The sequence below is a fragment of the Lipomyces arxii genome (assembly GCF_038497795.1).
Source record: "Lipomyces arxii strain Phaff 12-163 unplaced genomic scaffold V1512scaffold_2, whole genome shotgun sequence".
Classification (NCBI taxonomy): domain Eukaryota; kingdom Fungi; phylum Ascomycota; class Lipomycetes; order Lipomycetales; family Lipomycetaceae; genus Lipomyces; species Lipomyces arxii.
The window spans coordinates 700,271-728,215 of NW_027117701.1; the positions used below are offsets into that span (position 1 = coordinate 700,271).

A 27,945-nucleotide genomic window follows, 5' to 3' on the forward strand; every position below is an offset into this window, starting at 1 on the left:
AGAAACAAATCATTTGGTAGAACCAAAGACTGGTTTCTGCTAAAGAATAGAGTGTTGACAATTAAGGGTTTTGTGCTCACAATGTCCTGAATGAAGGGCTTAAAAGCCTAAACGAGTGGAGGAAGGTTCGACCCCCTCTCTCTGTCTCGCTCTGTCTCTCTGTCTCTCTTTCACACATAATATATGAGTTTATCCGCTCTCACACAAATTGATCACACTTCAAACTGCCTTCATTGAACGTCTGCTTTCAAAGAGCATCATCAAACGGACTTCTTCTCTTTTGATCTGGTTCTTGTTTTATTCTCAAGATCAGGCAAAGGTCAAGATCATCGATTCTATCGACACCGGAGTTTACCGAGAGATACTTCACACTCAGATAGTGTATAAATCAGACATCCTTTGTATTTGCATCTTTGTTTATATTCGTGTTTTTTTTCATAATCACAAATCAACATGAGTTTCTTACAGAGAACAAGTAGTTCTCTTTCATTTTTCGATATCAGGTGAGATTCTCATGATCCGTTTGCTGATCTATGTTTCTGAAATAAGGAACATGTTCGTCAACGCCAAAGAAACCTTAGTTACTGATCTTTTGTATAGACTATACTCTGCAGATCATGACGTTATTATTGTTCGAGGAACTCCGGATGAATCTGCTGGTGTTCTTGTCAAAGGTGCAGTAGTCCTTAGTTTCCTTGAAAGCGTGTCAGTGAAGCGGATTTCTCTGCGATTATATGGCACTGTTCGAATGAAGTGAGTGCAAATTGGTGGTTGATTTTTCAAATTCTCGATCAGATTTCAAATTGGATCCGAACTGACTGACCGTCATAGCTGGCAAGATACCGCTCAAAGTTCACGTGGCATTACCCAACGTAATAATCGCTTTGAAAAAGTCGTCTTTGAGCACACATGGAATTTCTTAGACTGGGAAAAAGGAAAGCCTGTCACCAGTCACACTATTGGACAAGGTACTAGTCATTGGTCATTGCGAAGGAATTTAGCATTAACTATTGTATAGGAAACTACGAATATCCATTTGAAGTCGTTCTACCTGGAGGTAGGTTAAGTATTCTAATCAACACGTTCAAAATTAATTTTGTAAGCAATCAATGAGTCTGTTGAAGGCTTAGACGGCGGCTCTGTCATTTACAAAATGAAAGCCATTGTAGAGCGAGGAAGATTTGCAAACAATTTGATCAAGAAAAAAGTACGTTTATGCTGATCTGAACGGACTTCGGTTTACTAATTAATCTAATTAGCACATTAGAGTTGTACGAACTCTCGGACCCGAAGCACTTGAATTGTTCCAGACTATGGTATTTTACTTTGTGTTGCTGCTGTAAACTGTTACTGATCAAAATAGTCCATTGAGAATGTCTGGCCAAGCAAGATTGACTACTCTATCAGCATTCCGTCGAAAGCAGTTCCAATCGGATCGGCTACACCAATTCATTTGTTACTACAACCATTGCTAAAAGGCTTAAGACTTGGTCAGATCGTCATTGTGTTGAAGGAGTACTATACTTTACATATTCCGCACGGAGCAGGCCATGCAAGTGTTAGAACAGTTTCACAAGTCACAATACCTGCTCCGGAAGTTTCAGAGGACGACATACCAGGCGGAGTATGGGACATCCGTGATGCGTTCCAAATCCCACCAAACTTGATAAAATGCACTCAAGACTGTGATATTCCAGGATTCATCGAAGTACGACACAAGCTGAAGTTTGCAGTCAGTTTGAAAAATCCAGACGGACATGTTTCAGAGGTACGATTTTTTTTCTAGTTTGTGTTGGTTTCTAATTAGTTTAGTTACGTGCATCGTTACCTATTGCTTTGTTCATTTCGCCTAATGTCCCGGTCAACGACGGTGGAGATCAACGTCAACTTCAACCTTTGACTGAGAATGTTGATACTAATGCCCCACCGAAATACGATGATCATATTTACGATAGACTATGGGAAGATATTTCTATTTCTGGCATGAATACGCCAATCACTAGTGGATCTAGCACACCTCACGTGCGAAGTCGGCGAAATTCGGGGGAGAACGCAGATACACTTGGATTCACGCCATTTGATATTCAGAGAGCACAGGCAGGACTGAGAGATCTTGCGTTAAGTCAGTCTGGTAATACTAGTCCTGTTGACTCGTATTTCCCGTCTAGACAGTCTGGATCGGTGACCCCGCTTGGAGCAATGACTCCGCTGGCGAATAATGAGGATGGTACTGTTGGATTTGTTGGATTAGACCAGGCCACAAATTGGCATTCTTCGCTTAACGCGTCTCCGATGGAGTCTCCTGTGATAGGAACCATGACGCCGGCCGAGTCCGATGACGGCAGACTCGAGCTGGACTTGGGTAGTTTGTCTCGGGTTCCGTCATATTCCACAGCAATCAAGACGCCGATAGCAGAAGGTGCACCAAACGGTCTACCATCATACGACGAGCCACAGCAAGGGTACCCGGCGCAATCATCCGCACCGCCTTCACGAGCTTCGTCTCCACCTGCGTCTGTGTCACGAAGCTCGTCTGCACTTAACCTTAGTGCGCTTAATTTTGGTAACCGTTCTCGTTCACACTTTCTGGATGACACGGCTCGTCGGCTGAAGCATTTGCAAGAGCGTACGAAATGAACAATCGATGTAGCTGAAATGAGAAATGAGAAATGATAGATGGCTGGGGGTTGAGAATTTGGAAATGTATAGAACATTTGATATAGTACAAAGCTGTACTTATTAGCGGCGTTGGGATTTCACATAAATATAAACACACTTCTCATAATATTTCATGATGCGTAAGTCGGACTTCGAGGCGGGATGTTCCGAATATTTAAGGTTTATATGTTACCGAACAAGTTTTGTGCTTAGCAGATGTGGTTTGATCTGTAGATCACAGAAACTCGGCTTTAAAGACATTTTTGGGAAATGGCCGGAAGTCAATCTGGGTTTCGACAATGCTTCCGACTTGTTCAGCGAAGCGGAGTGAGTCGATGGTTTATTAGTCAAAATAACAAGATATTTCCAGGCAGCGTATTACGAACTCCAATTACAACCCGTTGCTGTAGACCATATGCTACTCAGACAGGCTTTGGACAGCCAACACATGAGACGCGACCGCATTTGTTGAAGGAAGGTGAACGTATGTCGTCATGTCGTCATAAATACAGTAGAGTACTGACGAAACAATGTCAGTGACGCCGGGTATACAAGCAGTCGAGTATCATTTGAGAAGGCGGGCACTTGCAGACAAGATGCAGGACGGAGCTGTGGCTATTTTCGTCGGTGCTGAGAAAACATTTCGGTCTGGCGTGGTGTTTCATGAATTTCACCAGAATCCAAACGTTTACTACTTGTCGGGTAAGTAAAGCAACAAAGAATTAGGCTGACTGAGATGTTGATATGGGATATAGGTTTCATGGAGCCGAATTGTGTGATTGCAATTGGTGAGTGCAACATGTGGACAGCAATTTTGCATGAGTCTAATCGTACTCAGAGCGTCACCAGGACGATTACGAGTTTCACATGTTCGTGGAACCTAAGAACGAACGAGTCGAGCTCTGGGAAGGCCCGCGGACGGGTGTCCAAGGCGCTTTAGACGTTTTTAACGCTGATTCTGTAATTTCTCTGTATTACATTTTATGCTGTTGATGCTGACAGTGGCAGGCTTCGGATATTGGCGGTCTTCGTAAAAGACTGGACGAGATTATAGGACGAGCGAGTGTGGTGTACATGGATAAGCCCAAAGACTCGTCCGATTTTGGCAGTTTCTTTTCGCCTCAAGCAAAGCGTGGGTCGCCCGAGGCAAGCATTATCGAAATGTTGAAGCATTACGGCAAATACAAGAATCTGAAAGCATTGTCACCAATCATGCATCGGCTACGCTCCGTCAAGTCGCCGGCAGAGCTGCAGGTCATGATGACGGCCGGCCAGATCTCCGGTCGCGCGTTTACGGAGGCGTATGCTGAGCGGTTCACAAAAGAGGCAGATCTGTACGCTTTCCTTGAATATGTTTTCAAGATTGGCGGATGTGAAAAGTCAGCATACGTACCTGTTGTGGCGGGTGGAACTGTAAGCTAGACTAGATGATGATTGCTTGCGAATGCTGATTGGAGCTATAGCATTCTCTGGCCATTCATTATACAAGAAACGACGATGTTTTACAGTATGTTTTTGTTCGTGTTAAATGCCGCTTCTTACAAATACAGCCCCGGTGACATGGTCTTAGTTGACGCAGGAGGAGTGAGTGCAGTGATTCGTAAACAAGGCATGGATGCTTATTCAGTCTAGCAATACGGCGGCTACTGCGCTGACATTTCACGCACGTGGCCTGTAAATGGAAAATTTACAGACGCCCAAAAAGATCTTTACCAGTGTGTGCTAAACGTCCAAAAGGCATGCATCGAGCTGGCCAACACATCGAACTCTCTACAAAGTCTTCAACAAGAAGCGTGCAGGCTTTTCCAAATTGAGCTGAAAAATATTGGATTTGACGCTTCTATGTCTGTATGTTACACCTGATTAATATATGATTCTTTCTGACAACTAGGATATAACCAACATCTTGTATCCACATTACATTGGCCACCATGTTGGCATAGACCTGCACGACTGCTCATTAGTCCCCCGCAACGAAAACCTAAATAATGGAAATGTTGTCACGATCGAGCCTGGTATCTATGTTCCCGTCGACAACGAGAAATTTCCCAAGCATTTCCGCGGAATGGGCATTCGCATTGAAGATAACGTGTATATTAACGACAACAGTCCTTTAATCACATGCGCCGCAGCTTCGAAGGAGGTCGACGATATTGAGCGAGTGGCCAGTGGCTTGTTGGAATAACTGTAAATATGTACATAAATAAAAGTATCTGTCGCAATGTTTATTCTTTGGAAAGTTTCTTCAATGAGACTTTACCGTCAATAATAGAAGTCTCATAGCCAGCCTCGTGAAGAGCATCAGTTGTAACTGCTTCCCTTGCTTCTAAGCTCGCCACAAACGCCTGATTTTCCTGATTGTCTTTTAAAACGCCTTTGATGCATAATATAGCATACTCTCTAATAACTTCACTCATTAGCTAACTTCTACAAATGCTGCTGGTACATACAAGGATTGTTGTCATCAATGTTGCACTGAGATAGTAAAATTGGCAGTCCTCCACTCTCACGTATCTGGTCTTGCACAGTCCGGCTGTCTTCAACCAAAAGCGCTAAAATGCCTACCAACTGTCGTTTAAGATCTGGGAACTCATACGCCTTTCCAGCCTCGGTAGGTAGACCAGACTTTAGCGTACGTCGACCAATCATGCTGTCGGCTTTCTTCAACAAATCTGGCACCCGGTCAAAAAAAATTCACACGCAGTTCATCAAAATTTACCTAAAAATTCCTCCACAGAGTGATAGTCAATTAACCGATCTTTGATATCAGCTGATACGCCAATCAGTGCCGTAAGACACTCTAATGTTAAAGTCTGGAACGAAGCAAGCCGTTCAGTCTGAACGCTCTCAATCTTCTTTTTCATGATCTGTATACACAAAGGCTTGCAAATTTCGCAAAACATGTCACTGTACAACGTTTCAGCTAATCCATGCCCATACACAGGTGAAATGTCCTCAGTTGTGACTAAAAAGCCTTCGAGCACCCTTGTCATCGCGAGTTGTCGGTCTGACGGAACGTCAATAGTATCTTCACATGCTTTAAATGCGTCAGAAAACCAGCCATGTGTTATAAGTGTGGTTACGATTGAGTATGCAAAATCAAAATTCTGTTTGTCCTGGCTTTCAGACCAACTGTGAAGTCGATCCAGAATGCCGCATAATAAATTGTTACCCTGTAAATCTGATACTAGCTTCTGGCTCCGCTCTGTAGATCCACTCATTATGCCTGCCATGAGTATTTCAAGTATGGCGAACGTACTATCGTCGAGTCGGTCGGTGAAGTCTCGCATTGTATTTGGGTCATACGCCTCAAGGAATTTTTGCCACAGCAATGTTTTTACTTGATCGTTTCCCGCACACATGTTGACAAAAATCTTCAACGCGTTGGCAAGAGCGTCTAAAGCCGTTAGTACTTCTGTTGCAAGTTGGCTTTAATGAAACTTGCTAGTGGGACATGATTTGTCTGTTAACATCATGAGCAATATGCTACCTAAAGCCGAGTGCCTAACTTTCCGTAAGCTCTTGCATTCGTATATACAGTTTGATACTAACGCATATTCCTGAGTGGTCTTCCCAGCAGACAACATGTTCATGGAAAGCAACAATACAGCATTAACAAATTTCCATTTTCTACTTGAGTCGTCTGGACCAGAACAACAAATTGACAAGCTTGATTGAAGTATTCTCTGCAATGAGTCCCATGCACCACTCGAGCTACCAAGTTTCATTCTACCATTATGAATTAGAAACACGGTAGAAGATGTAGAATCATACCTGGATGATAAATCCTGACGTATTGATGTTAAAGCCGAGACTGCCCTTTGACACTCATTCTCACTATTGATAACGCTGTTTAATTGGTCTTGGCTTTTATATCTTTCTAAAATCTTTGTGTATTCACTTATGTCTGCCATAGCTATTGCCTTGATGATACGAACGATTCTTGGGCTACAGAGTGAGTACGTTTAGGACTATGCTGAAGAGCCACAGAGTGTGCGGCTGCAAATCGTGCAATTTATTGAATCTGACTTCCAAAACTGTTCTTTCTCGAGTTAGGATTTCGCTAAACGGAAGGCTGACATCAAAAGTAAGCTTTTGCAAGTGAGACTTAGCATATGTTAACGGATTCTGATTTGGACAAGTTTGTGCTCCTGGTGACGAGGAAGTTTTGCCGCACAGGTTTTTGGAAAGAGACTCCTAAAAGCAGCCCCTGAAGATAATTACCAAGAATAGAGCTTAAAAACAAAGTCCGTTAAAGGTAAAGAAAGGCAAAAATACAGAAACACTGGTAGCCTCTAGCCTAAAGCTCGTACACCAGCCAAACCGAGGAATCGTAAGGGCTCTTCTTGTAAACCACAGAAGATTTTATAATGTTTGTTAAGAAACAAGCAATTCAGTATTTAATTTCAAATAGTGCGTGCACTTGACACCCTTGTTAAACTTAGTAGAATACGTAACATCTCGCTTCAGAAAGTTTTCGCGTAAGAATGAATTTACGGTATATCTTAACTCTAAGATTATTGTAGCACCCAAGCCAAACTTATTAGAATTCGTATCGTACATGTTCAGTTGATTCATGAGCACAGCAAAAACAGGATAAGCAAAAAAAGTTAAGTCAACGATTTCCAGACTTTATCGACCCTTTCAAGCTAAATCGTTAAAACTATCAAAACAACGTCTACCTCACTTACGGTCTTTGTGAAGTTTGGATCAAGTAAGCATTTGATTATCATTCTCTTGATGTCAGAGTCGTCTTTGTCGGTAACTTCAAATTCCTTGTCAACAGCAGCTTCCGGTTGTAGTGTTTTGACATTAGATTCAGGTTTGTCCAGTAATACTTCCGGGGCAACAGTTTCAGGTTTGTTCGCTAAAACATTAGGCGCAATTGATGTTGCCGTAGTGCTGGCCAAAGACGTATCGGCAGATTCCGCCGCATTACTACTAGCTGAATCAATACGCTGAGCGCCACTCAAACACATTTCACAAGTTTCAACCTCAGGCACGTCATTTGTCTGAAAAGAGTGTGCGGCAGACAAGTTGTTGGTCCCGACGTCAGCAGGTACGGCTGTATTCGTAGTCTTAGCTGACCACTTCGCAGCAAGTTTTTTTGCTGGTGTCGTCTTATTGGAACCGGCAGCCACCGAACCACGCTTCGCTCTAGTTTTTTTTATTGGCTGCTGTCCTAAATCTGGTGTCGGCGGTGAAGGCTGGGATATTTCACAAATTGGGATATCACGACTTGACTGATGTGCAGCTTGCGAATACAAATAACTCGTATTTGCTTGATATCTTGTAGAAGCCGTAGCATAATCTGCAGAAGTTGTATTCTGTACTAATACACGCGGTGACGGTGTATTGTAGCTTACAGGAACTTGAGATGCCAGTATAAAGCTGTTGGACTGCGATTGCACATCATTCGACGCTGACTGAGTCTGGGTAAACCCGAAAGCACTAGTATTCGTCACTGGAGTACTACCTGACGCTCCTTTGACCACACAACCGTAAATTTCAAACTGTTGAAGCACAGCATCAAAAATGTCGTTTGTTGCAAATCTCATTTGAAATCTTCGAGTCTGCTCCGTAAATAAATATGTCTCAATACTTTAAAATACAGTACAGTATACCATCAGTCGTCCGTCATTGTCTTTATAGAAATATCTAACACCTATACACGGTGACCGGACAATAACAACAAATGGAGTCTGCGTGATTTGCAGTCCCATTACTGTGCCCAAATCGACGTCTTCCTAAGCGTGAATCGTGAGTAGTGTAATGACATACCAATAGACCATTACAAACTAGCAGCTCTGATTGCCACAGCACTTTAATCCTCACTTTCTCGCTTCTATGTGGATCAAACGCTATAAAAAGTGAATCTCTGTAGGGAGAATGAGCCCATGCTATTGAACTTGATGCGGTAGAGTTTAAATAAGGGACCAGACAGTACGAATGTCTCTGAACAGGAAATGTCACGAGACTGTTTATGGACATCTAGTCGCGTGCTCGCAAAGAAAACGCGTCTTGATTGAACAATGAACGCGCGTTGGCTTAGTCCGGGTAACTATGCTTACAAATGCTAAAAGGTGCTTGTACCGATTAATTTCGCCATTTTTAAGGTTTGTCGAACTGAACTTCTCGAGCTATTTTTTTGAGCTTCACTGCAATCGCAATTTCACCCACAAAAAATCCATTTTCGCGATGGCTGCTCTTGTTTCCTCAAAGGAAGTTGCAATTCCTGACTCTTATGTCAACTCATCTTCTATTGCTTTTCCATTTCCGGTTTCGGAGGACATCACTACTTTTGACGGGCCTACCTATGTTGTTCCCCAGACTCTTGTCGAACTCAGCAGCTACGCCATTGCTGACGTTGTTTTCACTTATTCTCCTGAGACATTTGATCTTGATGAAGGCGTTGCATCTTGGAATGGTGCGGAGCAGCCAAACGGATACGGTATTGTCCCTTTGTTGAGCCGGCTTGAGACCAGAGCTGGTGCTGGCTCTTTGCCATTGGGTTACATCTTGTCGTCCAATGTGCCCAAGCAGTTCGTTAACGCCCCTTCTGTTATTTTGGCTTCGTCTGGTTCTCTTCCAGCTTTGTCTCCTATTCTGTCTGAGCTGTCGTACCTGACCACTTTGCCATCGCCTGTCGTGCTCAGCGTTGCTGCAATCGACTACTCACCCGTCTCCGGCGCTTATGTTCCTGACTACGTTACCGCCGTCACTATTGCCCGTGAGACTGGGCTGGCTTTGGTTGCCACTTCTAGAGTTAATGAGATCCAGCACATGTCTTTGTACTCTTCGCTGTTGGCTACTGTCCTGCCTACTATTAACGTCTACGACGGTCTCAGACTTTCTCGCGAGAGCCAGAGAGTCGTTGACGTCTTGGGTGTCCATCGCACTCAGGACTATTTCCAAAGAATTTTGGATGGGCAGGATCCTACTTTCCATCGCAATGACAATGTTGCTAAGGCTACCAAGTTGTTGACTTCGTTGAATGCTGAGCTTGGAACTTCGTACAGATTATTCGAGTACGAAGGTCACGACCAGCCTGACGTCGTTCTTGTTATCTTGGGATCTACCGAGGCTGCTGTTGCCACAGACGCCGTCCTGAAGCTTTCTGATGCTGGTGAGCGTATTGGTGTTTTGACTGTTCGTGTTGCCGCTCCATTTGGAGACTCTCAGTTTTTGAACGCGCTCCCCCGTTCCACTAAGCAGGTACTCATTTTCGGCCAGGTGTACAGCAAGCAGGAAGTTTCTGACTCTGCGGTTCAGTCTGGCTTGTACAGTGACATTTTTGCTGCCGTCATCATGTCTTCCGTTTTCCCCATCGGTGCTCGTCCCAAGCTTGTCGACTTCAAGTACACTCGTGAGCAAGCACTCACCGCCAAGAATTTTGTTTGGATCATTGAGCAGCTTCTCCGTGGTACTCCCGTTACTGCTGACATCCCTGAAGTTGTTCTGGCCAACAGCTTCTCGACTGTCACTTCATTTGACTTGCTTGAAGGTCAGGACGTGTCCCAATTCACGTTTTGGAGTGCGGATGATAGTGCGTTTGCGTACGCTCCCGCTAAGCTTGCGCAGTTGTTCTCGCTTGACTCGAACCGCAATACCGGTTTCATCTCCACTTTCGACAATCAGGCACTTGCTGGAATCGTTCAGTCAGAGCTTCGCTCGTCCAAGCGTGCGATCGATGCGTCTTTTGTCGTGTCCAACTCGAACGCTGTCGTTGTGAATGACGACAAAATTTTGTCAAGCTACAACGTAATCGATGCTCTTCAGTACGGCGGCTCGCTTTTGATCAACACTACTGCCAAATTTGAAGAGTTGTACGAGAAGCTTCCAACCGAGATCAAAAAGGTGTTGATTGACAAAGCTGTCGTTGTTTACACCATCAACCTTGCTGATGTTACCGACATGGAGGACAAGACTTTGGCTTCTGTCGCAGCGCAGCTTTCGTTTCTTGCCGTTGCGGCGCCGGCTGAGAGCGTTGAGACTTATCTCGGTAAAATCACATCGCTTAACTTTTCTGGCTCCGATTTGCCTGTCGCTAAGGTTTCTGAGATGTCTGAGAAGGTGAAGAGCTTGCTCTTTGTCGCCGATGTTCCTTCCACTATTGAGGTCAAGGAGGATGACGAGAAGGCTGAGCGTCTTCCGAGCTTCCCTACTGCTGACAGCTTCACTGCCAACGAAGAAAAGTTCATTGAGGAGCCCACGCCTGAGCTCGATACCTGGCAGACTGCAGCTAAAAACATTGCTTTCAAGGAGGCATTTGACTTCAGGACTGAGCTTCGTCCTGACTTGCCAGTCACCAATTTTGTTGCCAAGGTCAAAGAGCTTAAGCGTCTCACCCCATCGACTTATGATCGTAATATCTTTCACATAGAGTTTGATATTACCGGTACTGGCTTGAAGTACGAGATTGGTGAGGCTCTTGGAATTCACGGACAGAATGACGAGGAGCTTGTGCAGCAGTTTATTGCGTCGTACGGCCTTGATCCCGAAGTTTTGGTATTGATCCCAACCAGAGACAATGCTGAGGAGTTCGAGTATAGAACCGTGTTTCAGATTCTTCTTGAGAATCTTGACATTTTTGGAAAGACTCCAAAGAAATTTTACGAGTCACTTGCTGAATACGCTACCGATGAGAAGCAGAAGGTGCAGTTGGTCAAGCTTGCGAGCGCCGAAGGTGCCGAAGAGTTCAAGAAGCGTACCGATGAAGAGACACTTACTTATGCTGATGTTTTGGAAGAGTTTGATTCAGCTCACCCGCCGTTTGAGGATTTGATCGGCATGGTCAACCCGCTCAAGCGTCGTGAGTACTCCATTGCTTCTTCGCAGAAGGTGCACCCCAACGCCGTGCACTTGCTCATCGTCGTCGTCGATTGGGTTGACAACAAGGGCCGTAAACGTTATGGACAGTGCTCGCGTTATATTTCGCAGCTCAAGCTGGGATCCGAGGTTGTGGTATCTGTTAAGCCTTCGGTCATGAAGTTACCACCCTTGACCAAGCAGCCCATTATAATGAGCGGTCTTGGAACCGGATTGGCGCCTTTCAAAGCGTTTGTCGAGGAGAAGGCGTATCAAAAAGCTCAAGGTAACGAGATTGGCGACATTTTCTTGTACCTTGGATCTCGTCACCAGAAGGAGGAGTACCTGTATGTTTCAACATAGTTAATTTCTTTTGGATTTTTACTGACCGTCTGTTAGGTATGGTGAGTTTTGGGAAGCTCATATGGCTGCGGGCATCATCACCCATATTGGTGCTGCCTTCAGTCGTGACCAGCCTGAGAAGATCTACATTCAGGATCGTATGCGCGAGTCTATCGACAAGTTGGTTCCTGCTTATGTCCAGGAACAAGGAGTTTTCTATCTTTGCGGGTATGTTTATTTTTGTGTTGTAAAAATTCTATATATGTTAACTTTTTATTTTAGTCCTACTTGGCCTGTGCCTGATGTTACTGCCGTCTTGGAAGACGTTATCTCCAAAGATGCTGAGATTAAGGGTGTCAAGGTCGACACCGGAAAGCAGGTTGAAGAGCTCAAGGAGGAGGGACGGTATATTTTGGAGGTTTATTAGACGCTACGATTTCAATTATACTTAGATTTAGATTATGATTGAATGTTTGAAGTACAGTGCATACGCTTCACGGAAAATAATCAAACCGTATAGAATATTTAACAAATTGCATCTTTCGGTCGTTTCGATTGAATCAATTGTCGAGATAGATAGACCAAACCAATAAGTATTCCCACGCAAAAAAGCATACCCTGTACTCTTAATGGTGGGGTATGTGCCGCATAAATTTGTATAAAAGCCGGTAATAAGTTAAAGTAGCTATCAACGATAGACTGAGAGTACATATATAGAAGTAAGCCAAACATTATTACTATTGACTGTCAGTGTCTCGTGAGCATTTGACCCAGTACATGTTACTTACAGTAGCGCACAATAGCTGTACCGGAGGCGCATATCAGAATGAACATTGCTGGAACAAGAAAGCGTGATATGGGGGACGAGTGCATCTGAAAAAAATTGCTCTCTGCTGCTTCAACCGCAGCCACAAAGCTGGTCATTGTATGTTCTAAAACAACGAACTTTTCAGCAATTTCGCGTTCGGCCGATTCTGCTTGCCTTGCAACACTGTCTATGCCTTGCTCCGCGGATGCTCTCAGACCATTAATGCTCTCAGCAAATTGAGCTGAAACATTTCTGCTTGCCAAGAGTGTGTCCAACAATGCTTCGTGACCATTTATGATGATCTCAAGATTTGCGCGACTGCTAGATACCGCCTTATCCATAACGTACTGATCCGTTAGCTGCAGTTGGATGTAAAAGTTACAATTTCACATTTTCTTTTTCTACAATTCTCAAAACACTTAATGACTTCGACTCGGTGTCTTCAAGTAAAGACAAGAACTTTGAATTGATGTAATTGTGGTCAATTTTATGCTGAGCTAAATAACTATGTACTTATCTGACCGAGATTGGTAGCTGACATTTGAAACATGTCTGATAGTTCTTGTTGCATGCGGTCCCTTTCAATTTTAAATTCAATCAGCGTTTCGCTGGATAGTTCACGAAAGTTGCTGACTTCACCTTGGAAAAGATGAGATTCCTGATAACGATCAATATGTGTGGTTGACTTTGAATTCACAAAACTCACGTGCTGTAAACGGTCATAAAAAACATTCAGTTGACTGTCTAAGTTCGACGCCATTTTGGTACTATTTAGCAATGTGGAAGCCAGATCATTAAATTTGGCTTTCAGTTGTGCGGCCGCTAGATCAGAGACTGCTGTAAACTGATCACCAAGTCCTTCTAATGACAGCTCAAGATCTGCAAAAATAATGGACAGGACGTCAAAAAAGTTTTGAAACTCTGCATTTTTTGACTCGACTTTCTTGCTTTGCTCGCGTAAAATGTTCAATGTATGTGACTGAATATCTGTAAGATTTTGATATAATTGAATTATCTCCTCTTATTATGTCAGCCGCCATCCAGCAGACAAGAAATGTAACAGTAATACCCTTTTCGTGATTTTTGCGCTCAGCTAAACAAATTGTGCCAATTGATCTAAAATTGCCACTAAAAGACGTCCAAAACTGCGGCGAGGACTGTAAATTATCCAAACAAAACTGCCGGTTGTTCGCATCATCAAGTTCAGATAAACATATATTAGGCGGCTGAATATTGACTGCACCGAGTTCACATAACGTAAGCTTGATTGCATGTACGACTCTTGATTGCGTAGTCAAAATTTCGCATGACGGTAGAATATCTGCTAGCATATCACGGAAACATGATGTTGGAGGTGCTAATTCACAGAATTTTCGATACGTAGGATCTAATGCTTCTAACCTATCTTGACCATCTGGGACATAGCATAAAGCAATTGAATCCAAAGCCGACGATAAAGAATCTCCAGTAAAAGTTGTTGGGATTTGTTTGTTTTGCCTATTCGAAAAAGAAGGAAATGCAGAGGTATTAACGATACAGAAACAGAACAGAAAGAAAATCAGCATTATTTGGGCATGAAGGAACAGAATCAGAGACCGAGAGAAAATCATGGTCAATATATAGTTGATGAGCGTTGCTCGTGCGACCGTATTCTTACCATATCAAATCTTGTGTAGCTTGTTTGAAGTGCAATATGAGCTTAATGCGATAAAATGCACATCGTAGATAATTGTAGACAACAAAGCACAGTCAGAATCGAATGTGGTCAGTGTGAAATTCAAAAGAAGGGTCCAAGCACAATCCCGTTCATCAGGGGTCACCCATACACACGCTTCAAGGGCAAAAAGAGTCAAAAACCTCGTGCGGCTCAAAGACTGTGATTCTCCGCTCGGAGCAAATTCGATTATTTCCCTCTTTTACAGTAGAAATTAGAGAATTTTCACGCTTTGATGAAAGCTTTTAGGCTTTATCAAATGATATTATAGAAATCAGTATCGTCTTTAGTATCTTTATACTTCAATCTACATATTACTATCTATTAGCAATGTTACAAAATATATTACGGCTTCTAACTTCCCATTCCTTCTTCAGCAAGGACTTAAAGGCTCAATTGGCTGAAATGTCAAAATATCAATGGCATATGGGTATTTCATCGTTTGGTGGCCCTGTAGTTCAGTAAGTTGCTATAATGTTCTATGTGTGCACACTACTGACTGGATTTACAGATTTCAAAATGTATAGAAAATGACAATCGTCTATTTTTTTTTGCTAATCTCAATTAGTTCAACAGATTGTTTGTGGAAAAGTACAAATGGCTGAATGACGAAACGTATCAAGAACTTTTTGCAGTAGCGCAGGCTCTGCCTGGTTCAGCTTCAACTAAACTTTTGTTCATTATTACACTTTTACATTCATCTATCATTCCTGCAATTGTCTCATTTTTATATTGGGCACTGCCTGGTGCTATTGGAATGTTTGTTCTTGCTTTAGGTGTCGGTCAAATTGGTGACACTTTACCAATTCCGGTTTATGCACTCCTTAGTGGTCTAAATTCGGCTACCGTTGGTGTGATTTTCGTCGCTGCTATTCAACTATCCACAAAAGCAATTACAGATAAGCTTAGTTTGGCACTCATCTTTCTTGGCGGCGCCGCGGGTGTATGTTATACAGCTCTGTGGTACTTTCCAGTCCTGATGGTGCTTGGTGGTGCTATTGCTGTCATATATGATCTCCGATTTATTCAGAGATGCTGGGCTAGAGAAACTCAAAAAATTAGAAAAAGATTTCACAGAAAAAAGGTGGAAGATGATTCGGACGCGATAGAATTGAATAACATCAATGACGGAAGTATTTGGCTACCAGAGACATACAGGGATGACACAGACGGAAACTCAGTTACAGGTACAAGTTCATCAAAACCACCTGCACCGGCAGTGTCGGCACGACGAGTCGGTGCAAACCGTCCGTCGACAAGCCAACGCCCATTTGAGGCTTCGTCAGATTCTCTTCCCGTGGCCGAGGATGATGGTGTTGATGCCAGTAATGTACGTGCCGCACCCGTCTCAGCAATCGAGCCCGAAGACACGCATAACTACAATGTTTGGCTTGGTGTTAGCATTGTAGTATTCTTTCTTGCTACCTTCGTTACCGTAATGGTTTTACGTGCTGTTGTCAAGAATCTTCCGATTACGTACATGCTCTTTAGTAACTTGTATCTTGCTGGTACGTAACATTGCTCATGAATCGAGTTCTGTGTTTAACATACTAGGTACAATCATTTTTGGTGGCGGACCAGTTGTTATTCCTTTACTTCGCGAATACGTTGTCGCAGAAGGCTGGGTATCTGCGCGAGATTTCACTATCGGTCTTGCTTTAATTCAGGCCTTTCCGGGTCCCAACTTCAATTTTGCCATTTATCTCGGTGCTTTAACTTATCACAACGCCGGCTCGTCTTCTTTCTTGGGTGCCGTTGTTTCATTCATAGCTTTCTACACACCGGGCATGCTTGTCGCGGGTGGGATGTTCACATTCTGGCACAAACTCAGACGGTTTGCTCTCGTCACCAGCCTTCTTCGCGGTGTTAATTCTGCTGCCATTGGTCTGGTCTGGACCGCGGTGTACAGGATTTGGGAGTCTGGCTTTTTGTCTGCTCGCTGGGAAGGTGGCATTAGTTTAGGCGAAGATCCGTGGTGGATCGTATGCGCATCAACTGCATTCGTGTTAGGAAGTGGATGGGGATGTCCTGCTCCTATTTCGATTTTCATTGGTGGATTAATGGGAATCATCTGGTGGGCAGTAACAGGTGCTCACACGTGAACAGACAAACGAGACTGTTGTTTGGTTTACGAAAATTTGAGCAAGAATGTGTTGTAAATATTGGCATGACTGAATATGGATAGGCAATAGACAAATGTCATTTTATGTATCGCATTCACACATGTAATTTGCTTAACTGTGTGGAGTTTGAGTTATATCAGTGCGCGGTTTTGGAGATGGTAATTTCAAGCCCGCTTCTCAAAAGAGTGAACGACATCAAGGCTTAATTTGGTGACAGCTAAATGGCACATTGAAATAAGTACTAAACGACAGCATTTCATCGTCGCTACTCAGCTACGCAATTGCAATAAATATTTTACCAAATATGAAAAATTTCAGCCAATTGCAAGTGCTGCAAATACCGTGACTGATATACTTTGAAGCAATTTTTATTTTTTAAGTCAAACACAATTCGGACTATGTACACCAGATCATGTAAGATTTTATTGCCGAGATGCCCATCTTAGCTTTGCACGCAACGTCATAGCTCATCGCGTAGTTAAAGTTCTAAATTAAAACCTTTTTAGTGACTACAAGACAATTTCGTAGATTCTATTTGGCAAAGCGCCTTGATTTCGAGGCAATCTCACACCGAAGTATGCGATTCAATCAGGATGGTCGATAACTCCAAATCTTCGAGTGCACGCAAATCCCGGAAAACAAAGACCCCTACCGATTTACTCAGAACTGCGGCAGCAGGAACATCATCAGCATCGCCGACTACCACGTCAGCTGTATTCAGGCGGATTTTGGTACAAAAGTCAGACAAGTACGGGCAGCAGCAGCGGCAAGAATCTGAGACGGAGGAAGTGTTTGATGTTGTGTCTGTTGCCAGTGATACGCCCTCTGCGATTTCAATTTCATCAGACGCGTCGTCTGCAGAGATTCAGATCGGAAAGAACATCAATTCAAAAATGGGCAATAAGCGGAGGATGCGCCCAAATGGAGCAATTGTAACTCAAGATACGCCTCCTAAAGCTACATCGATGCCGGCTTCTAAATCGAAACGTAAAGGCAGGGTTCCGGCTGAATATTTGGAAATGGTGGATCAAGTTGTTGGTGAAGATTTGAATGACAACAGCGAAACCGACAGCAGTAACTCGAAACACCGAAGGTCGGGGAAGAAATTTCATTCATATGATAGCAGTGAACCTGTGACGAAACGGCCAAGACAAGGACATGGTTGGGACGGTACTGGCAAGGGTAAAGGTCGACTGAACAACGTCATTGATCTAGATTCAGACAATTCGACCGCAGATAGTAAGTCCAGATCAACATATATTATGGGCAATGACTCAGCTCACGCTTATTTACCACCTGGTAATGAGATTATTGAGTCAGATGATTTTGGTACGACGGCGCTTGCGCAAAGCGACAACTTCACTGGCGAGTCAGGTGAGGATGAGGATGATGAGGATGAGTGGGAAAACGTCGAGATTGGTACTACTAGACCTGCTGTTTTAGACACGGTTGCTCCCGTTTCCGACAATGCCCCTGAGGAAGAACGGTCAGTTGAATTTACACTTGGCGAGTCTAAACCTGTGAAGATTGCAAGGAAGAAGGCCACGATAACACGAGAGGATCGAGAGTTTAGGCTTACGGTTCATATGTTTCATTTACTTTGCTTGATATGCCACGGTTCGATACGAAGCAAATGGTGCAGCGATGTGTCTGTGAAGGAGAGCTTGAAAAAGTATGTTCCGAACTCAATTGAGGAGGAATTGCACCCTGACGAGTCGTTACCGCCATCTCAGCGCACACGAAAATTCCTCGATGGATTACGCCATTTGATGGATTTTTGGAACCGCAGATTTCACGTAACGCATGCTGGTATGCGGCGGCGGCAATGGGACGAGATTGACACAATGAAGAAAGAAACAAATCAACAACCACCTCTTGATTTACCAGAGTTCAGAAGAACGTTGAACGGACTACAAGGCTCGCGAGACGTCGGCGCACAAGGATTTTGTGCTTTGCTACGTGCGTTCCACATCCGGACACGACTTGTCTTTTCAATGCAACCGCTCCCGTTCACTTTTTCTGCCAAGTCAGTTTCGAAACCGAGTCGAGTGTCACAAGCCATTGTGCTTGCAAACGAAGATGAAAAGAACGCGAACAGCCTTGATGAGCAGCAGCCGACGGTACCCAAACGCGCACCCATACGATTGCGCAAGCCGCGTTTTAGCACTGCATCGAGCTCGACAATGTCGTACACCATGGCTGACCATACGGCTATAAAGCTCGAAGAAGTACCGTATCCCGTATTTTGGGTGGAGGTGTGGGATGAAGCTGGGTTGCAGTGGGTGTCAATTGACCCGATGGTGCTAAAGTTGGTTGAAATTCCAAAGTATAGGAGCAAGTTTGAACCGCCTGCATCGGAGACTGCAAATGTGTTGTCATACGTTTTGGCGTTTGATCAGGGTACGTTTCTGCCTGTGTACGTGAACTTGACTGATTTGATAGCCGGACATGCAAAGGACGTCACAAGAAGATACGCACATCAGTACAATTCAAAAACTAGAAAGTTGAGAATTACAAACGAGCCTATATGGCAGATATGGTTTGATCGAGTCATACTGCTATTCCAAACAAAATATGTAACAGTATGTATTACGCTGCATCGCCTTTTTGCTTGACTGATTGTTATAGCAAATTGATCAACTGGAAGATGCATCATTGGCAAAGAAAGAGGCTTCTGAGGATTTGCCTACAAATATACAAGATTTCAAAGGTCATCCTGTGTATGTAGTTGCTCAAAGCTTACGGTGATTAGAATACTGATATTTTGTAGCTTTGTGCTTGAACGGCATCTTCGCCAAAACGAGATTATACATCCGAAAGTGCCATGCGGTACGGTGGCTGTCGGCCGTTCTAAAAACAGCGAGACTGAGCCGATTTATCGGCGCCGCGATGTGCAAAGTTTACGGTCTGCTCCACAATGGTACAAGCTTGGACGGATTGTCAAAGTTGGTGAACAAGCCATGAAGCACATCAAACGCCGGTCTGCCAAAACCCGAGGTGGACTGTCAAGCGACATAGAAGATGAAGATGATGATGGTGACGACGATGTTGCGCTGTACGCGGATTATCAGACCGACTTGTATGTGCCACCTCCGGTGATCAATGGCAAAATCCCAAAGAACGACTATGGGAATCTGGATGTGTTTGTTCCAAGCATGGTGCCTAAAGGTGCTATTCATTTACCGCTACGTGGTATTGCCAACGCAGTGAAAGTACTTGGAATTGACTACGCTGACGCTGTCAGTGGTTTCGATTTTGCTGCTCGCAAGGCAACCCCAAGGATTGAAGGCGTTGTTGTTGCGGAGGAGTATGCCGAGTCAGTAATGGCAGTCTACAATGCACAACAGGAACAGATGATGTTTGAGGAAGATCAACGACGACAAGAAGAAGCGATGAAGAGATGGAGAAAGTATTTGATTGCTTTACGGATCCGAGAGAGGATTGCCGCTAATCCAGCTTTTCAGCAGTTGGAAGAAAACGAATCATCGGCCCGGCAGATTGCCGGCGAAGTAGAACAAACGTTGGAGGAAGATGAGGGAGGAAGATTTGTTGTGGAGGATCAGGTCATGAACGATGAACAAGACCGGCGTCCGGCAGGCGTTGTTGATGATGGAGAAGACGAAAGCGGTGGGTTTGTGGTTGACTCCATGAGTGATGAACCGGTTCTGCCGGCTAGTTCTGCTGATGACGAAGAAGAGTACGGAGGCGGATTCGTGGTTGATGACTCATCTATAAGTACCAGTGGCAAACCATTTAGGTCGGTTGAGTCAAACGATGTCGGAGAAAAAGCTGGCGGATTCTTGGTTGATGATGAGGATGACGATGTGTATGAATCAGCAGCCGAGCTTGAAGGTTAAGCTTTAAGCTTAACCGCGAAAGTTGATGTCTCTGAACAAGATGGAATAGACTTACAATTGACATTTTCTGTACGACATAAAAATTTATATAACAATCATGTGACAATTGTGCTTAAACAAAATAAAGGCATAAAGCGGCGAAGGTGAGCCGGTTCAGGGTTCAGGAGCCAGTTCGGGATTGAAACTGCCGGAGCTTTGGAACCCTCGACCCGGCTCTGTTGCTGCGCCATTCCTTTCGTTCGCTGGGGAGTTAAAACGTCATTATTCATCTCTTTTCTACTGCTCACTCCACATAAAAGCACACATTTATTTGTGTTTGTATTATTTAAAAAGCCAACTTTTTTTTTAAAAAAAACAAGTACATTTTAATCGAATTGAAGATTATCAAGAAAGGCAAATATGGTTGGAATTAATAGTCCGATTCCTAGTAGTCTTAAGAGCGAATGCAAGTATGTCATACATTTCTTTTTTTTTTTTTTAACTATGGAGATTGACCCCGAGGGCGATGCTGTTCGGGTTCAATATCAAGATAAAGTCAATGATCAAATTGAACTAACAAATGATTCTACAGGAAAGCAGCTCGTATTTTATCGTCTTTCGTTAAGCCGAATCAAGTATTAGGCATGGATACAGTATGCGTGCTCTTTTAGTATAATAAGTGATCTCATGATTTTAATTAATTAAACAAAGGTTATTCCACCGTCTGTTCTTGCGAACGCAAAAGGTCTTGCTATAATTACAGTTTTGAAAGCTGGGTTCTTGTTCTCTGGTAGAGCAGGATCCGGTATTGTTATTGCTCGGTTATCTGATGGAAGTATGCTCGATCGTTTTATCGAAAGGAATATATACTAATGGACACTAGCATGGTCTGCTCCATCAGCTATCGTTACAGCCGGTGCCGGAGTAGGTGGTCAGATTGGTGCTGAATTGACTGACTTTGTCATGATTTTGAACACAAGATCTGCAGTTGAATCGTTCTCCCAGCTCGGTAGCATTACTTTAGGTGGTAACATTTCAGTCGCAGCCGGACCTGTTGGTCGAAACGCTGAAGCAAGTGGGTCTGCTTCGCTTAAATCAATCGCTGCTGTGTTTTCATACTCAAAGACCCGAGGATTGTTTGCCGGTGTGTCTCTAGAAGGCTCAGCTTTACTCGAACGTCGTGATGCCAACAAGAAGTTTTACGGAGGAAGCGTAACTGCAAAGCAACTACTGTCGGGTACAATTGAACCTCCGCCTGGAGCAGATCCGTTATTGAGAGTCCTCGATTCTAAAGTGTTCAGAGGTAATTGGCAGTCAGTTTACGATGAAGATATATACAACGATATCCCATCGTACGACGATGATGACGACTCTTCTTCAGTCGACAGCCGAGACCGACGCTACACTAGCTCATCTTCACGAGCACGCAGTGGCAGTGACAGCTACGGCGGAGGCCGAAATCGGCATTATGATGACGATGGATATGATGAAGATGATCGACAACGTGGTAGCAGCCGACGAATGGCAGACCGAACGTCGGCATGGGAAGACGATGTATATGACAGAGACTCGTATAATCGCGGAAGCCGACGGATCGGTGGTGGTAGCACTTCTGGAAGGAATCAATTCGAGTCTACATATAGTGACAAACCCTCACGCCCGACTGCACCAAAGCCCAATTATGCTGGAGAGAGCAGACGCGACAGAGACAGCTATGCTGAGAGAAGGCGTGAGAGAGAAGAGCCAGTGTCCCCACCGAGACGTCCACGGGGTACCCAGGCCGTTGCACTGTTCACTTTTGAAGGAGAACAGAACGGTGATCTTGGATTCCGTAAAGGAGATGTGATTACGATTGTGAAGAAAAGCGATTCAAAAGATGTATGTAATTTTTGAGGAAGTTGATTGAGAAGAATTAGAAACTAATTGGTTTATAGGATTGGTGGACTGGCCGTAAAGATGGACGTGAAGGTATCTTTCCTGCGAATTATGTGGAGTTAGTTTGAGTGGTGGAGATAGAGGACAGAAATGGAAATGAATTCTGGGGTGAGACCTTTAGAAAGTGCGAGGTATACGAGATTTAAGCGGAATGTGAAATGTGATAAGTTTGATAAGTTTTTGTTTTTTGTTTTTTGTTTTTAATAAGTTATCTGATCAAGAAATGATTTGCGTCTTCTTTTAGCATCGATTGATACACATCGAAGCGTCGAAGCGAGTAATCGTATCAACCAACCTGTGAGTAAGTAAAGCGTTCTAATTAACGCCTGGACCACTTCAGCAAAGCCCACTTACATTTTATTTTAAGTATAGGACAAAAGTGGAAATGTAACTGCGAATGTTGACTAGCGATGCCCGAGCTTTGAGCACAGACAGTGAGCGGGTGACATGTCTTTGATTGTCCGGTACGTGACAAGCCGCACGCCACCGGAATTTTGAATATGTGATTTATTGCGATCGAAAAGATGAATGAATTAGCAGTGAGGTTGTCTTCTATATACATATATTTTGTCTTCTCGCAATTATGCACATTGCAATATTTTGTAAATAAAATTATCTAATTTACTCTGCGTTGGGAAATGGAATGTCTGTTGTTAACGGTGAGAGAGGAATGTGGAGGAGGCAGGCAAACCGAATGGAAAAAGAAAACCTTGAACGGTGGCAACAGCAGCCAGCCAGCCACACGTGAGCTGGCAAATGGGATATGCTGTGCTTCCATGACTCCACATGTGTACATGATTCAAGATTCAATAATCAGTTATTGATTTGTTTGTAATTCTTTAAAGTAATATTTTTATCTGCCTGTGTGGATTAGTTATTCATATGGCTAATACAGTTAGTTAGAAATGTATATAAACCATTCATCTATTTATTCTTCCACCGGAGCGTTTATTACTCGTTGGAGATCATATATATTAGACATCGCAATGCAGGGTGTTGCTAATAATAGTAGAAGGCAAATCATTTCTCCGAGCCCTGGTCAAAGTGAGACTTTTTTTTTTGGTACGACAGCGGAAGCATACGACAATCTGGTGCACGAACCAAGCAAGCCACATGGTACCTCTCACGAGTCACTGGCTTAATTTGGTAACTCTTCCAACCGCCAGCTCTGGTCCCTTTTTGCCCAACTTCTCTCTACTATTTAAGGGCCACTCTTTCCTCTCTTTTTTCTCTTTTTCTTCTGCCATACACATACATTCGTCTCATCAATACTTTATACATTAGAAGTTTATATTATTTGCACTATAGAAATTGAAAATTAATGGCATCTCTATCTGTTTTCGATGAATCTGCCTCCAAGGCTCCTACTTCTTCCGTTTTCAACGTTATGAACATGTTCCGTCTTGACGGTCGTGTTGCCGTCATTACCGGTGGTGCCCGTGGCCTTGGCTTCTCTATGGCGGAAGGTCTCTGCTCTGCTGGTTTGGCGGGTATTGCTATTCTCGACGTCCAGCAAGATCTCGGTGAGCACGCCTGTGAAAGTCTTCACGCAAATTACGGCGTCGATGCACGATTTTACCGTATTGATGTTCGTGATGAAGAAGCTGTTCAGGATGTCATGGATTCTGTTGCCCGTGACTTGGGAAAAATTGATATTTTGATCTGCTCTGCCGGTGTTGCAGACTTGGTTGCTGCCGAAGAATACACCCCTGCAAAATTCAGACGCGTTATCGACATTAACCTTAACGGTTCATTCATTTGCGCTCAGGCCGCTGGAAAGCACATGATCGCTCAGGGACATGGCGGTTCCATCATCTTCATTGGTTCCATGTCCGGCTCAATTGTCAACTGGCCTCAGCCGCAGTCAGCATACAATGCATCTAAGGCTGCTGTCATTCATCTTATGAAGTCTCTCTCTGCCGAGTGGGCTCAACATAGAATCAGATGCAACTCCATTTCGCCTGGATACATGGACACTCCTTTGAACACTGCCTATGAAGGCCCATACTTTGCCGAGTGGAAGTCTCGTACTCCTATGCATCGTCTGGGACAGCCTGAAGAGCTTGCCGGATGTGCCCTTTGGCTTGCATCTGATGCTAGCTCATTTACCACTGGTTCAGACATTCTTATTGATGGTGGTTACACGGTTTTGTAAGCAGGCTTACACTGACAGGAATATTTGGGCGTTATTGGGTCGACTAGAGCATAACATTTTGGCGGGCTCTATCACTGTTGTACATATATTTTATTGGGTTTTGTTTCATGACGGTTTACAGTTATCGGTTATATTTTTAGAAAAGGATCGACTTAAGAGTTGCATCCATAATTGAATGAAATTTGCATTATTTTAGCTTCAAAAAATTAAACTTTTAGTCGTAGCGTTGAAATTCAGGGTTAAAGCATTGCGGCTCAACTAGTTATGTCGTCATTGTCAAATATGTAATTTATGAAAGTTCTGCTGTCCTTGTTAGTAGTGTCTGTGAAGTTTGTAGACCCGGTTGCTCTGGCAATGAAGTAGACATGCACAGATTAGCGGGAAATTAGCCGATTTATAGTGCCGATTGACTGTGAGACTTTGTCATGTGATAGATAACAAAGAGCGCCTCTTGTTATGCGGCTAGCTATTACCCCAGGTCATGAGTATCATCATCATTCGGTAGATATGATTTGACTCTAGTGAACTGGTTAATATGTTGGCTAAAAATCTGTCATTAATAAATTAATTTGAGCCAGTCAATTAATGAAGATTAGAAGTAAAAAAGTCTCATGACTAGCTTCGAGAGGCTATCGAGTATGTAGCAGATTATGTTCACCCGAACAACTAACAATTGTTTATATGTTTATAAATTATAAACTAAAAAACTAGTTGCAGTCTTTTTAACTTATATAAATCATGTTGACTTTTAACTGCATTTGTTGTAACAGAATCGCTAACTGTAGTCGTAGTCGTAGTCGTAGTCGTAAATCGCAAATCAAGTGAGATTAGTGGTCACTGTAATTGCATAATGTCAGGCTTAACTTGTTTTTATCAGACGAACTGATTTAAAAGGAAACCACATGATATCTTTTGTTCTGCAATTATACTTGCGGACACTTCGACGCTTATATGCACTATTTAATAGTACTCAATTGTAGGGCAACATGACTATCCAGCCACACAGATCGCTAACGTTTCCAATAGTAATATCACTCAAAAGCCATAAAAAGAATCTCATGCGTTTTCGCAGTCTTCACCAACATCTAAAAAAATTGGGCTAAAGCACAGCAGTATCGATGGTTTATGTCAGCCGTAAGGGTTTAGTGATAATACGGTTTGAAACTCCGAGACCAAAACTCTTTTAGACTCCCACAAACACTACTACGACTTCCAACTTTTGGCTAATTCGTAAAACAAGCAATTACTATATAATTTTCTAATTTGATACGTATGAATGCAATTGACTTTACACCAAGTAATTTGATGCTAAAACTTTACAGAAAATGCCGGCTCCAGTCATTCTCGTTACAGGTGCATCCAGAGGTAGTTACTGAATGCTACAATCATTGATACAAACTAATAAATGCATAGGTCTTGGTGCGTGTATGGCACGCCAGTTGTTATCTGCACCAATCTCGGCCAAGGTCGTGCTCGTGGCGCGCGGTGAAGCTGGCTTGAAGCAGATTTCGGACGAGTTCCCAGGCCAGGTCGAGTATCTTGCCGGCGACCTTGCGTCTGACGAGGTAAACGAATCTGCGGTCAAGCTTGCAATTGAGAAATTTGGCAAGCTTGACGGCATTATTTTCAATGCAGCCGTGCTGGACCCGATCGCTAAAGTTGGAAAGGCAGATATGGCCGCATGGCGCAAGTTGTATGACATCAACTTCTTCTCTCTCGTTGCGACAATGAAAATTGCGCTGCCTTATTTGAAGAAAACAAAGGGAAAAGTCGTTTTCATCTCGTCCGGTGCTGCCCACCACTACTTTGTGAGTTCTTAATTGTATTAAACCTGCAATACTAAATCTTTAAGTACGGATGGGGTGCTTACGGCTCTTCAAAAGCTGCCACTGACCATTTGGCGGCTACTCTTGCAGCTGAGGAACCCGATATTAGCAGTGTTTCACTGGATCCTGGTGTGATGGATACCGAGATGCAGGTTGCGTTGCGTGAGAAGCGTGAGTGTATTTATAAATTTTAGTATGCCCAGTAACTGATAGTACAGATGGCTCTGAGATGGCCGCACAAGAACATGATCGATTTCTTAAGCTTAAATCAGAAGGTGGCTTGTCGCCTCCAGAAGTTCCAGGAAACGTCGCCGTAAACTTGGTCCTCAAGGCTCGACCTGAAGTCAATGGCAAGGCTTACCGGTATGTTAAACGAGACAAATGATTCAAAGCTTATATTCATTATCTTTAGATTCGACTCTCCAGAGTTTGCTGCTTATGTCTGAGCAAGTGCAGAACATTGAATCAGGATTCATGTACAAAAGCTTACAATCAATATACATCACAACTTGCATTGAACTATTCTCGAGGAGAAATTTTGATAGTAGCCACGTTTGTTCGAGGATTGACTATATAGTGCACATGCCCAGTTTTGGCATACTTGACTTGGAACGCGTCGTCAATGGCATCATTGACGGCCTGGTCAGTGATGTGTTCAAACACGACTTCGTAGGGTTCGCCACCAACGTAGATACGACCAGCTTTTTGTGAAAGCGCAGATTGATACCAGCGTCCTTGAACTCCACTGTACGAACGCACGTACAGTCCGTCGCCAACAGCCACCGACCAGATCCATGTCGGAGTGCCGTAAGTCTTTCCATCAGCACGGAACGGCGCAATTTTGAGATCGTCGGACTGTGAGATTTTGGTCAAAAATGACTTTGGCCATTTTGTAGCTAACTTTGCTGCCATTGGAACTCTGCTATAAACGATTCGTCTTGTAGCAGAGCTGTGATTCGACCGTCAAGTTTACCGAGCAAAACAAGTCCAGAAGTGTATTGATAGTCTTTGTAGAAAATTCCTACGCTTTCCCAAGGAGCGTAGTACGTAATGTCACCGATTGTTGGTTTGAAACCCTCCAGAGATCCCTCGGTGTTCAATTTGCGCGGAAGATCACCTATTTTCTCACTGGATGAGAAGTCGTGTAGTGTGAGTTTTAAAGGCAAGAGCAAAGAAAAATCTTTGGCGGCTTTGATATTCTTAAGAGTAGCACCTATTGTATGCCCGTCGACTATAATATTGATTTTCGAGACAAATTGAGGGGTTTCAATGCTCTTCTTTGAATCTGCAGCGTTTGATGAACGATTATAAAGCAGTCTCTGGGACACTATATAAAAGGCTATGAAGCCGAGTAGCAATTTCAATCGACTCCTCAGTTTGCAAATTCAAAGGACTCAAGCAAGTCGAGTCTTGTAGTTTTTGCAATTGAGGGTTGAAGTCACACAGTGTGGGCGGGCCCTGCTCTTAATGAGAACAGCCCGAGGTGATTATACTGCGCCAAGGTTTTTGAGGGCTTACCCTGAGACCCTGAAAACCTTAAACCTTAAACCCTGAAGCAACACTGATCAAGAGCAGTGTACAGTATTATGTACAGGTGGCTAGCAATTTACTGAAATTAACAAAATTAAATTAATATGCTAAACACAAATATTGCATAGCAATATCAGCCAAGTAGTCAATACTTATCGTATCCAAAAAGGGTTCCCTAACGTGTCGACAGAATTCAAGGGTATGGTATAT

The 27,945-nt window shown here is 43.4% G+C and overlaps 12 protein-coding genes across 12 annotated transcripts; 8 read left to right on the forward strand and 4 right to left on the reverse strand.

Annotated features, from left to right (window-relative positions):
• Positions 1-8: 8 nt before the first annotated feature.
• Positions 9-2,785, forward strand: V1512DRAFT_258203 (uncharacterized protein). Its single transcript, XM_066915392.1, has 8 exons — positions 9-503; positions 601-753; positions 832-968; positions 1,019-1,057; positions 1,104-1,207; positions 1,260-1,316; positions 1,364-1,768; positions 1,813-2,785. The coding sequence occupies exons 1-8, from the start codon at positions 454-456 to the stop codon at positions 2,635-2,637; spliced, it is 1,770 nt and encodes a 589-aa protein (XP_066773641.1). The 5' UTR covers positions 9-453; the 3' UTR covers positions 2,638-2,785.
• Positions 2,784-4,878, forward strand: V1512DRAFT_258207 (peptidase M24, structural domain-containing protein). Its single transcript, XM_066915393.1, has 9 exons — positions 2,784-3,142; positions 3,196-3,360; positions 3,414-3,446; positions 3,497-3,618; positions 3,667-4,071; positions 4,122-4,165; positions 4,209-4,242; positions 4,291-4,506; positions 4,550-4,878. The coding sequence occupies exons 1-9, from the start codon at positions 2,929-2,931 to the stop codon at positions 4,841-4,843; spliced, it is 1,527 nt and encodes a 508-aa protein (XP_066773642.1). The 5' UTR covers positions 2,784-2,928; the 3' UTR covers positions 4,844-4,878.
• Positions 4,469-7,003, reverse strand: V1512DRAFT_274120 (spinocerebellar ataxia type 10 protein domain-containing protein). Its single transcript, XM_066917758.1, has 6 exons — positions 6,433-7,003; positions 6,211-6,387; positions 6,104-6,162; positions 5,378-6,055; positions 5,109-5,330; positions 4,469-5,065 (listed from the first exon to the last, which is right to left on the reverse strand). The coding sequence occupies exons 1-6, from the start codon at positions 6,570-6,572 to the stop codon at positions 4,884-4,886; spliced, it is 1,458 nt and encodes a 485-aa protein (XP_066773643.1). The 5' UTR covers positions 6,573-7,003; the 3' UTR covers positions 4,469-4,883.
• An 86-nt stretch (positions 7,004-7,089) lies between these two features.
• Positions 7,090-8,654, reverse strand: V1512DRAFT_258218 (uncharacterized protein). Its single transcript, XM_066915394.1, has 2 exons — positions 8,283-8,654; positions 7,090-8,231 (listed from the first exon to the last, which is right to left on the reverse strand). The coding sequence occupies exons 1-2, from the start codon at positions 8,379-8,381 to the stop codon at positions 7,308-7,310; spliced, it is 1,023 nt and encodes a 340-aa protein (XP_066773644.1). The 5' UTR covers positions 8,382-8,654; the 3' UTR covers positions 7,090-7,307.
• Positions 8,655-8,816: 162 nt separating this feature from the next.
• On the forward strand, positions 8,817-12,341 carry V1512DRAFT_258224 (uncharacterized protein). Its single transcript, XM_066915395.1, has 3 exons — positions 8,817-11,813; positions 11,866-12,036; positions 12,091-12,341. Exons 1-3 carry the CDS (start codon positions 8,857-8,859, stop codon positions 12,233-12,235), a joined length of 3,273 nt encoding a protein of 1,090 aa, XP_066773645.1. The 5' UTR covers positions 8,817-8,856; the 3' UTR covers positions 12,236-12,341.
• On the reverse strand, positions 12,251-14,423 carry V1512DRAFT_258226 (Tht1-like nuclear fusion protein-domain-containing protein). Its single transcript, XM_066915396.1, has 6 exons — positions 13,686-14,423; positions 13,323-13,636; positions 13,132-13,274; positions 13,007-13,085; positions 12,597-12,963; positions 12,251-12,545 (listed from the first exon to the last, which is right to left on the reverse strand). Exons 1-6 carry the CDS (start codon positions 14,224-14,226, stop codon positions 12,334-12,336), a joined length of 1,656 nt encoding a protein of 551 aa, XP_066773646.1. The 5' UTR covers positions 14,227-14,423; the 3' UTR covers positions 12,251-12,333.
• Positions 14,424-14,521: 98 nt separating this feature from the next.
• V1512DRAFT_258231 (chromate transporter-domain-containing protein) lies at positions 14,522-16,839 on the forward strand. Its single transcript, XM_066915397.1, has 4 exons — positions 14,522-14,791; positions 14,842-14,851; positions 14,899-15,838; positions 15,885-16,839. Exons 1-4 carry the CDS (start codon positions 14,661-14,663, stop codon positions 16,430-16,432), a joined length of 1,629 nt encoding a protein of 542 aa, XP_066773647.1. The 5' UTR covers positions 14,522-14,660; the 3' UTR covers positions 16,433-16,839.
• Positions 16,840-16,936: 97 nt separating this feature from the next.
• V1512DRAFT_258233 (uncharacterized protein) lies at positions 16,937-20,422 on the forward strand. The gene is made up of 4 exons (XM_066915398.1): positions 16,937-18,853; positions 18,896-19,035; positions 19,082-19,173; positions 19,224-20,422. Exons 1-4 carry the CDS (start codon positions 17,047-17,049, stop codon positions 20,308-20,310), a joined length of 3,126 nt encoding a protein of 1,041 aa, XP_066773648.1. The 5' UTR covers positions 16,937-17,046; the 3' UTR covers positions 20,311-20,422.
• Positions 20,423-20,466: 44 nt separating this feature from the next.
• On the forward strand, positions 20,467-22,418 carry V1512DRAFT_68371 (uncharacterized protein). Its single transcript, XM_066918477.1, has 5 exons — positions 20,467-20,759; positions 20,882-20,942; positions 21,001-21,124; positions 21,173-22,167; positions 22,224-22,418. The coding sequence occupies exons 1-5, from the start codon at positions 20,710-20,712 to the stop codon at positions 22,290-22,292; spliced, it is 1,299 nt and encodes a 432-aa protein (XP_066773649.1). The 5' UTR covers positions 20,467-20,709; the 3' UTR covers positions 22,293-22,418.
• Positions 22,419-23,474: 1,056 nt separating this feature from the next.
• V1512DRAFT_258239 (uncharacterized protein) lies at positions 23,475-24,585 on the forward strand. The gene has a single exon (XM_066915399.1). The coding sequence runs from the start codon at positions 23,546-23,548 to the stop codon at positions 24,377-24,379; it is 834 nt and encodes a 277-aa protein (XP_066773650.1). The 5' UTR covers positions 23,475-23,545; the 3' UTR covers positions 24,380-24,585.
• A 999-nt stretch (positions 24,586-25,584) lies between these two features.
• V1512DRAFT_258240 (uncharacterized protein) lies at positions 25,585-26,720 on the forward strand. Its single transcript, XM_066915400.1, has 6 exons — positions 25,585-25,649; positions 25,702-25,744; positions 25,793-26,187; positions 26,232-26,376; positions 26,424-26,568; positions 26,618-26,720. Exons 2-6 carry the CDS (start codon positions 25,705-25,707, stop codon positions 26,649-26,651), a joined length of 759 nt encoding a protein of 252 aa, XP_066773651.1. The 5' UTR covers positions 25,585-25,649; positions 25,702-25,704; the 3' UTR covers positions 26,652-26,720.
• A 4-nt stretch (positions 26,721-26,724) lies between these two features.
• Positions 26,725-27,117, reverse strand: V1512DRAFT_245742 (DUF2255 family protein; the record flags this gene model as incomplete). Its single annotated transcript, XM_066914393.1, has 1 exon — positions 26,725-27,117. One exon carries the CDS (start codon positions 27,115-27,117, stop codon positions 26,725-26,727), a length of 393 nt encoding a protein of 130 aa, XP_066773652.1.
• Positions 27,118-27,945: the final 828 nt, after the last annotated feature.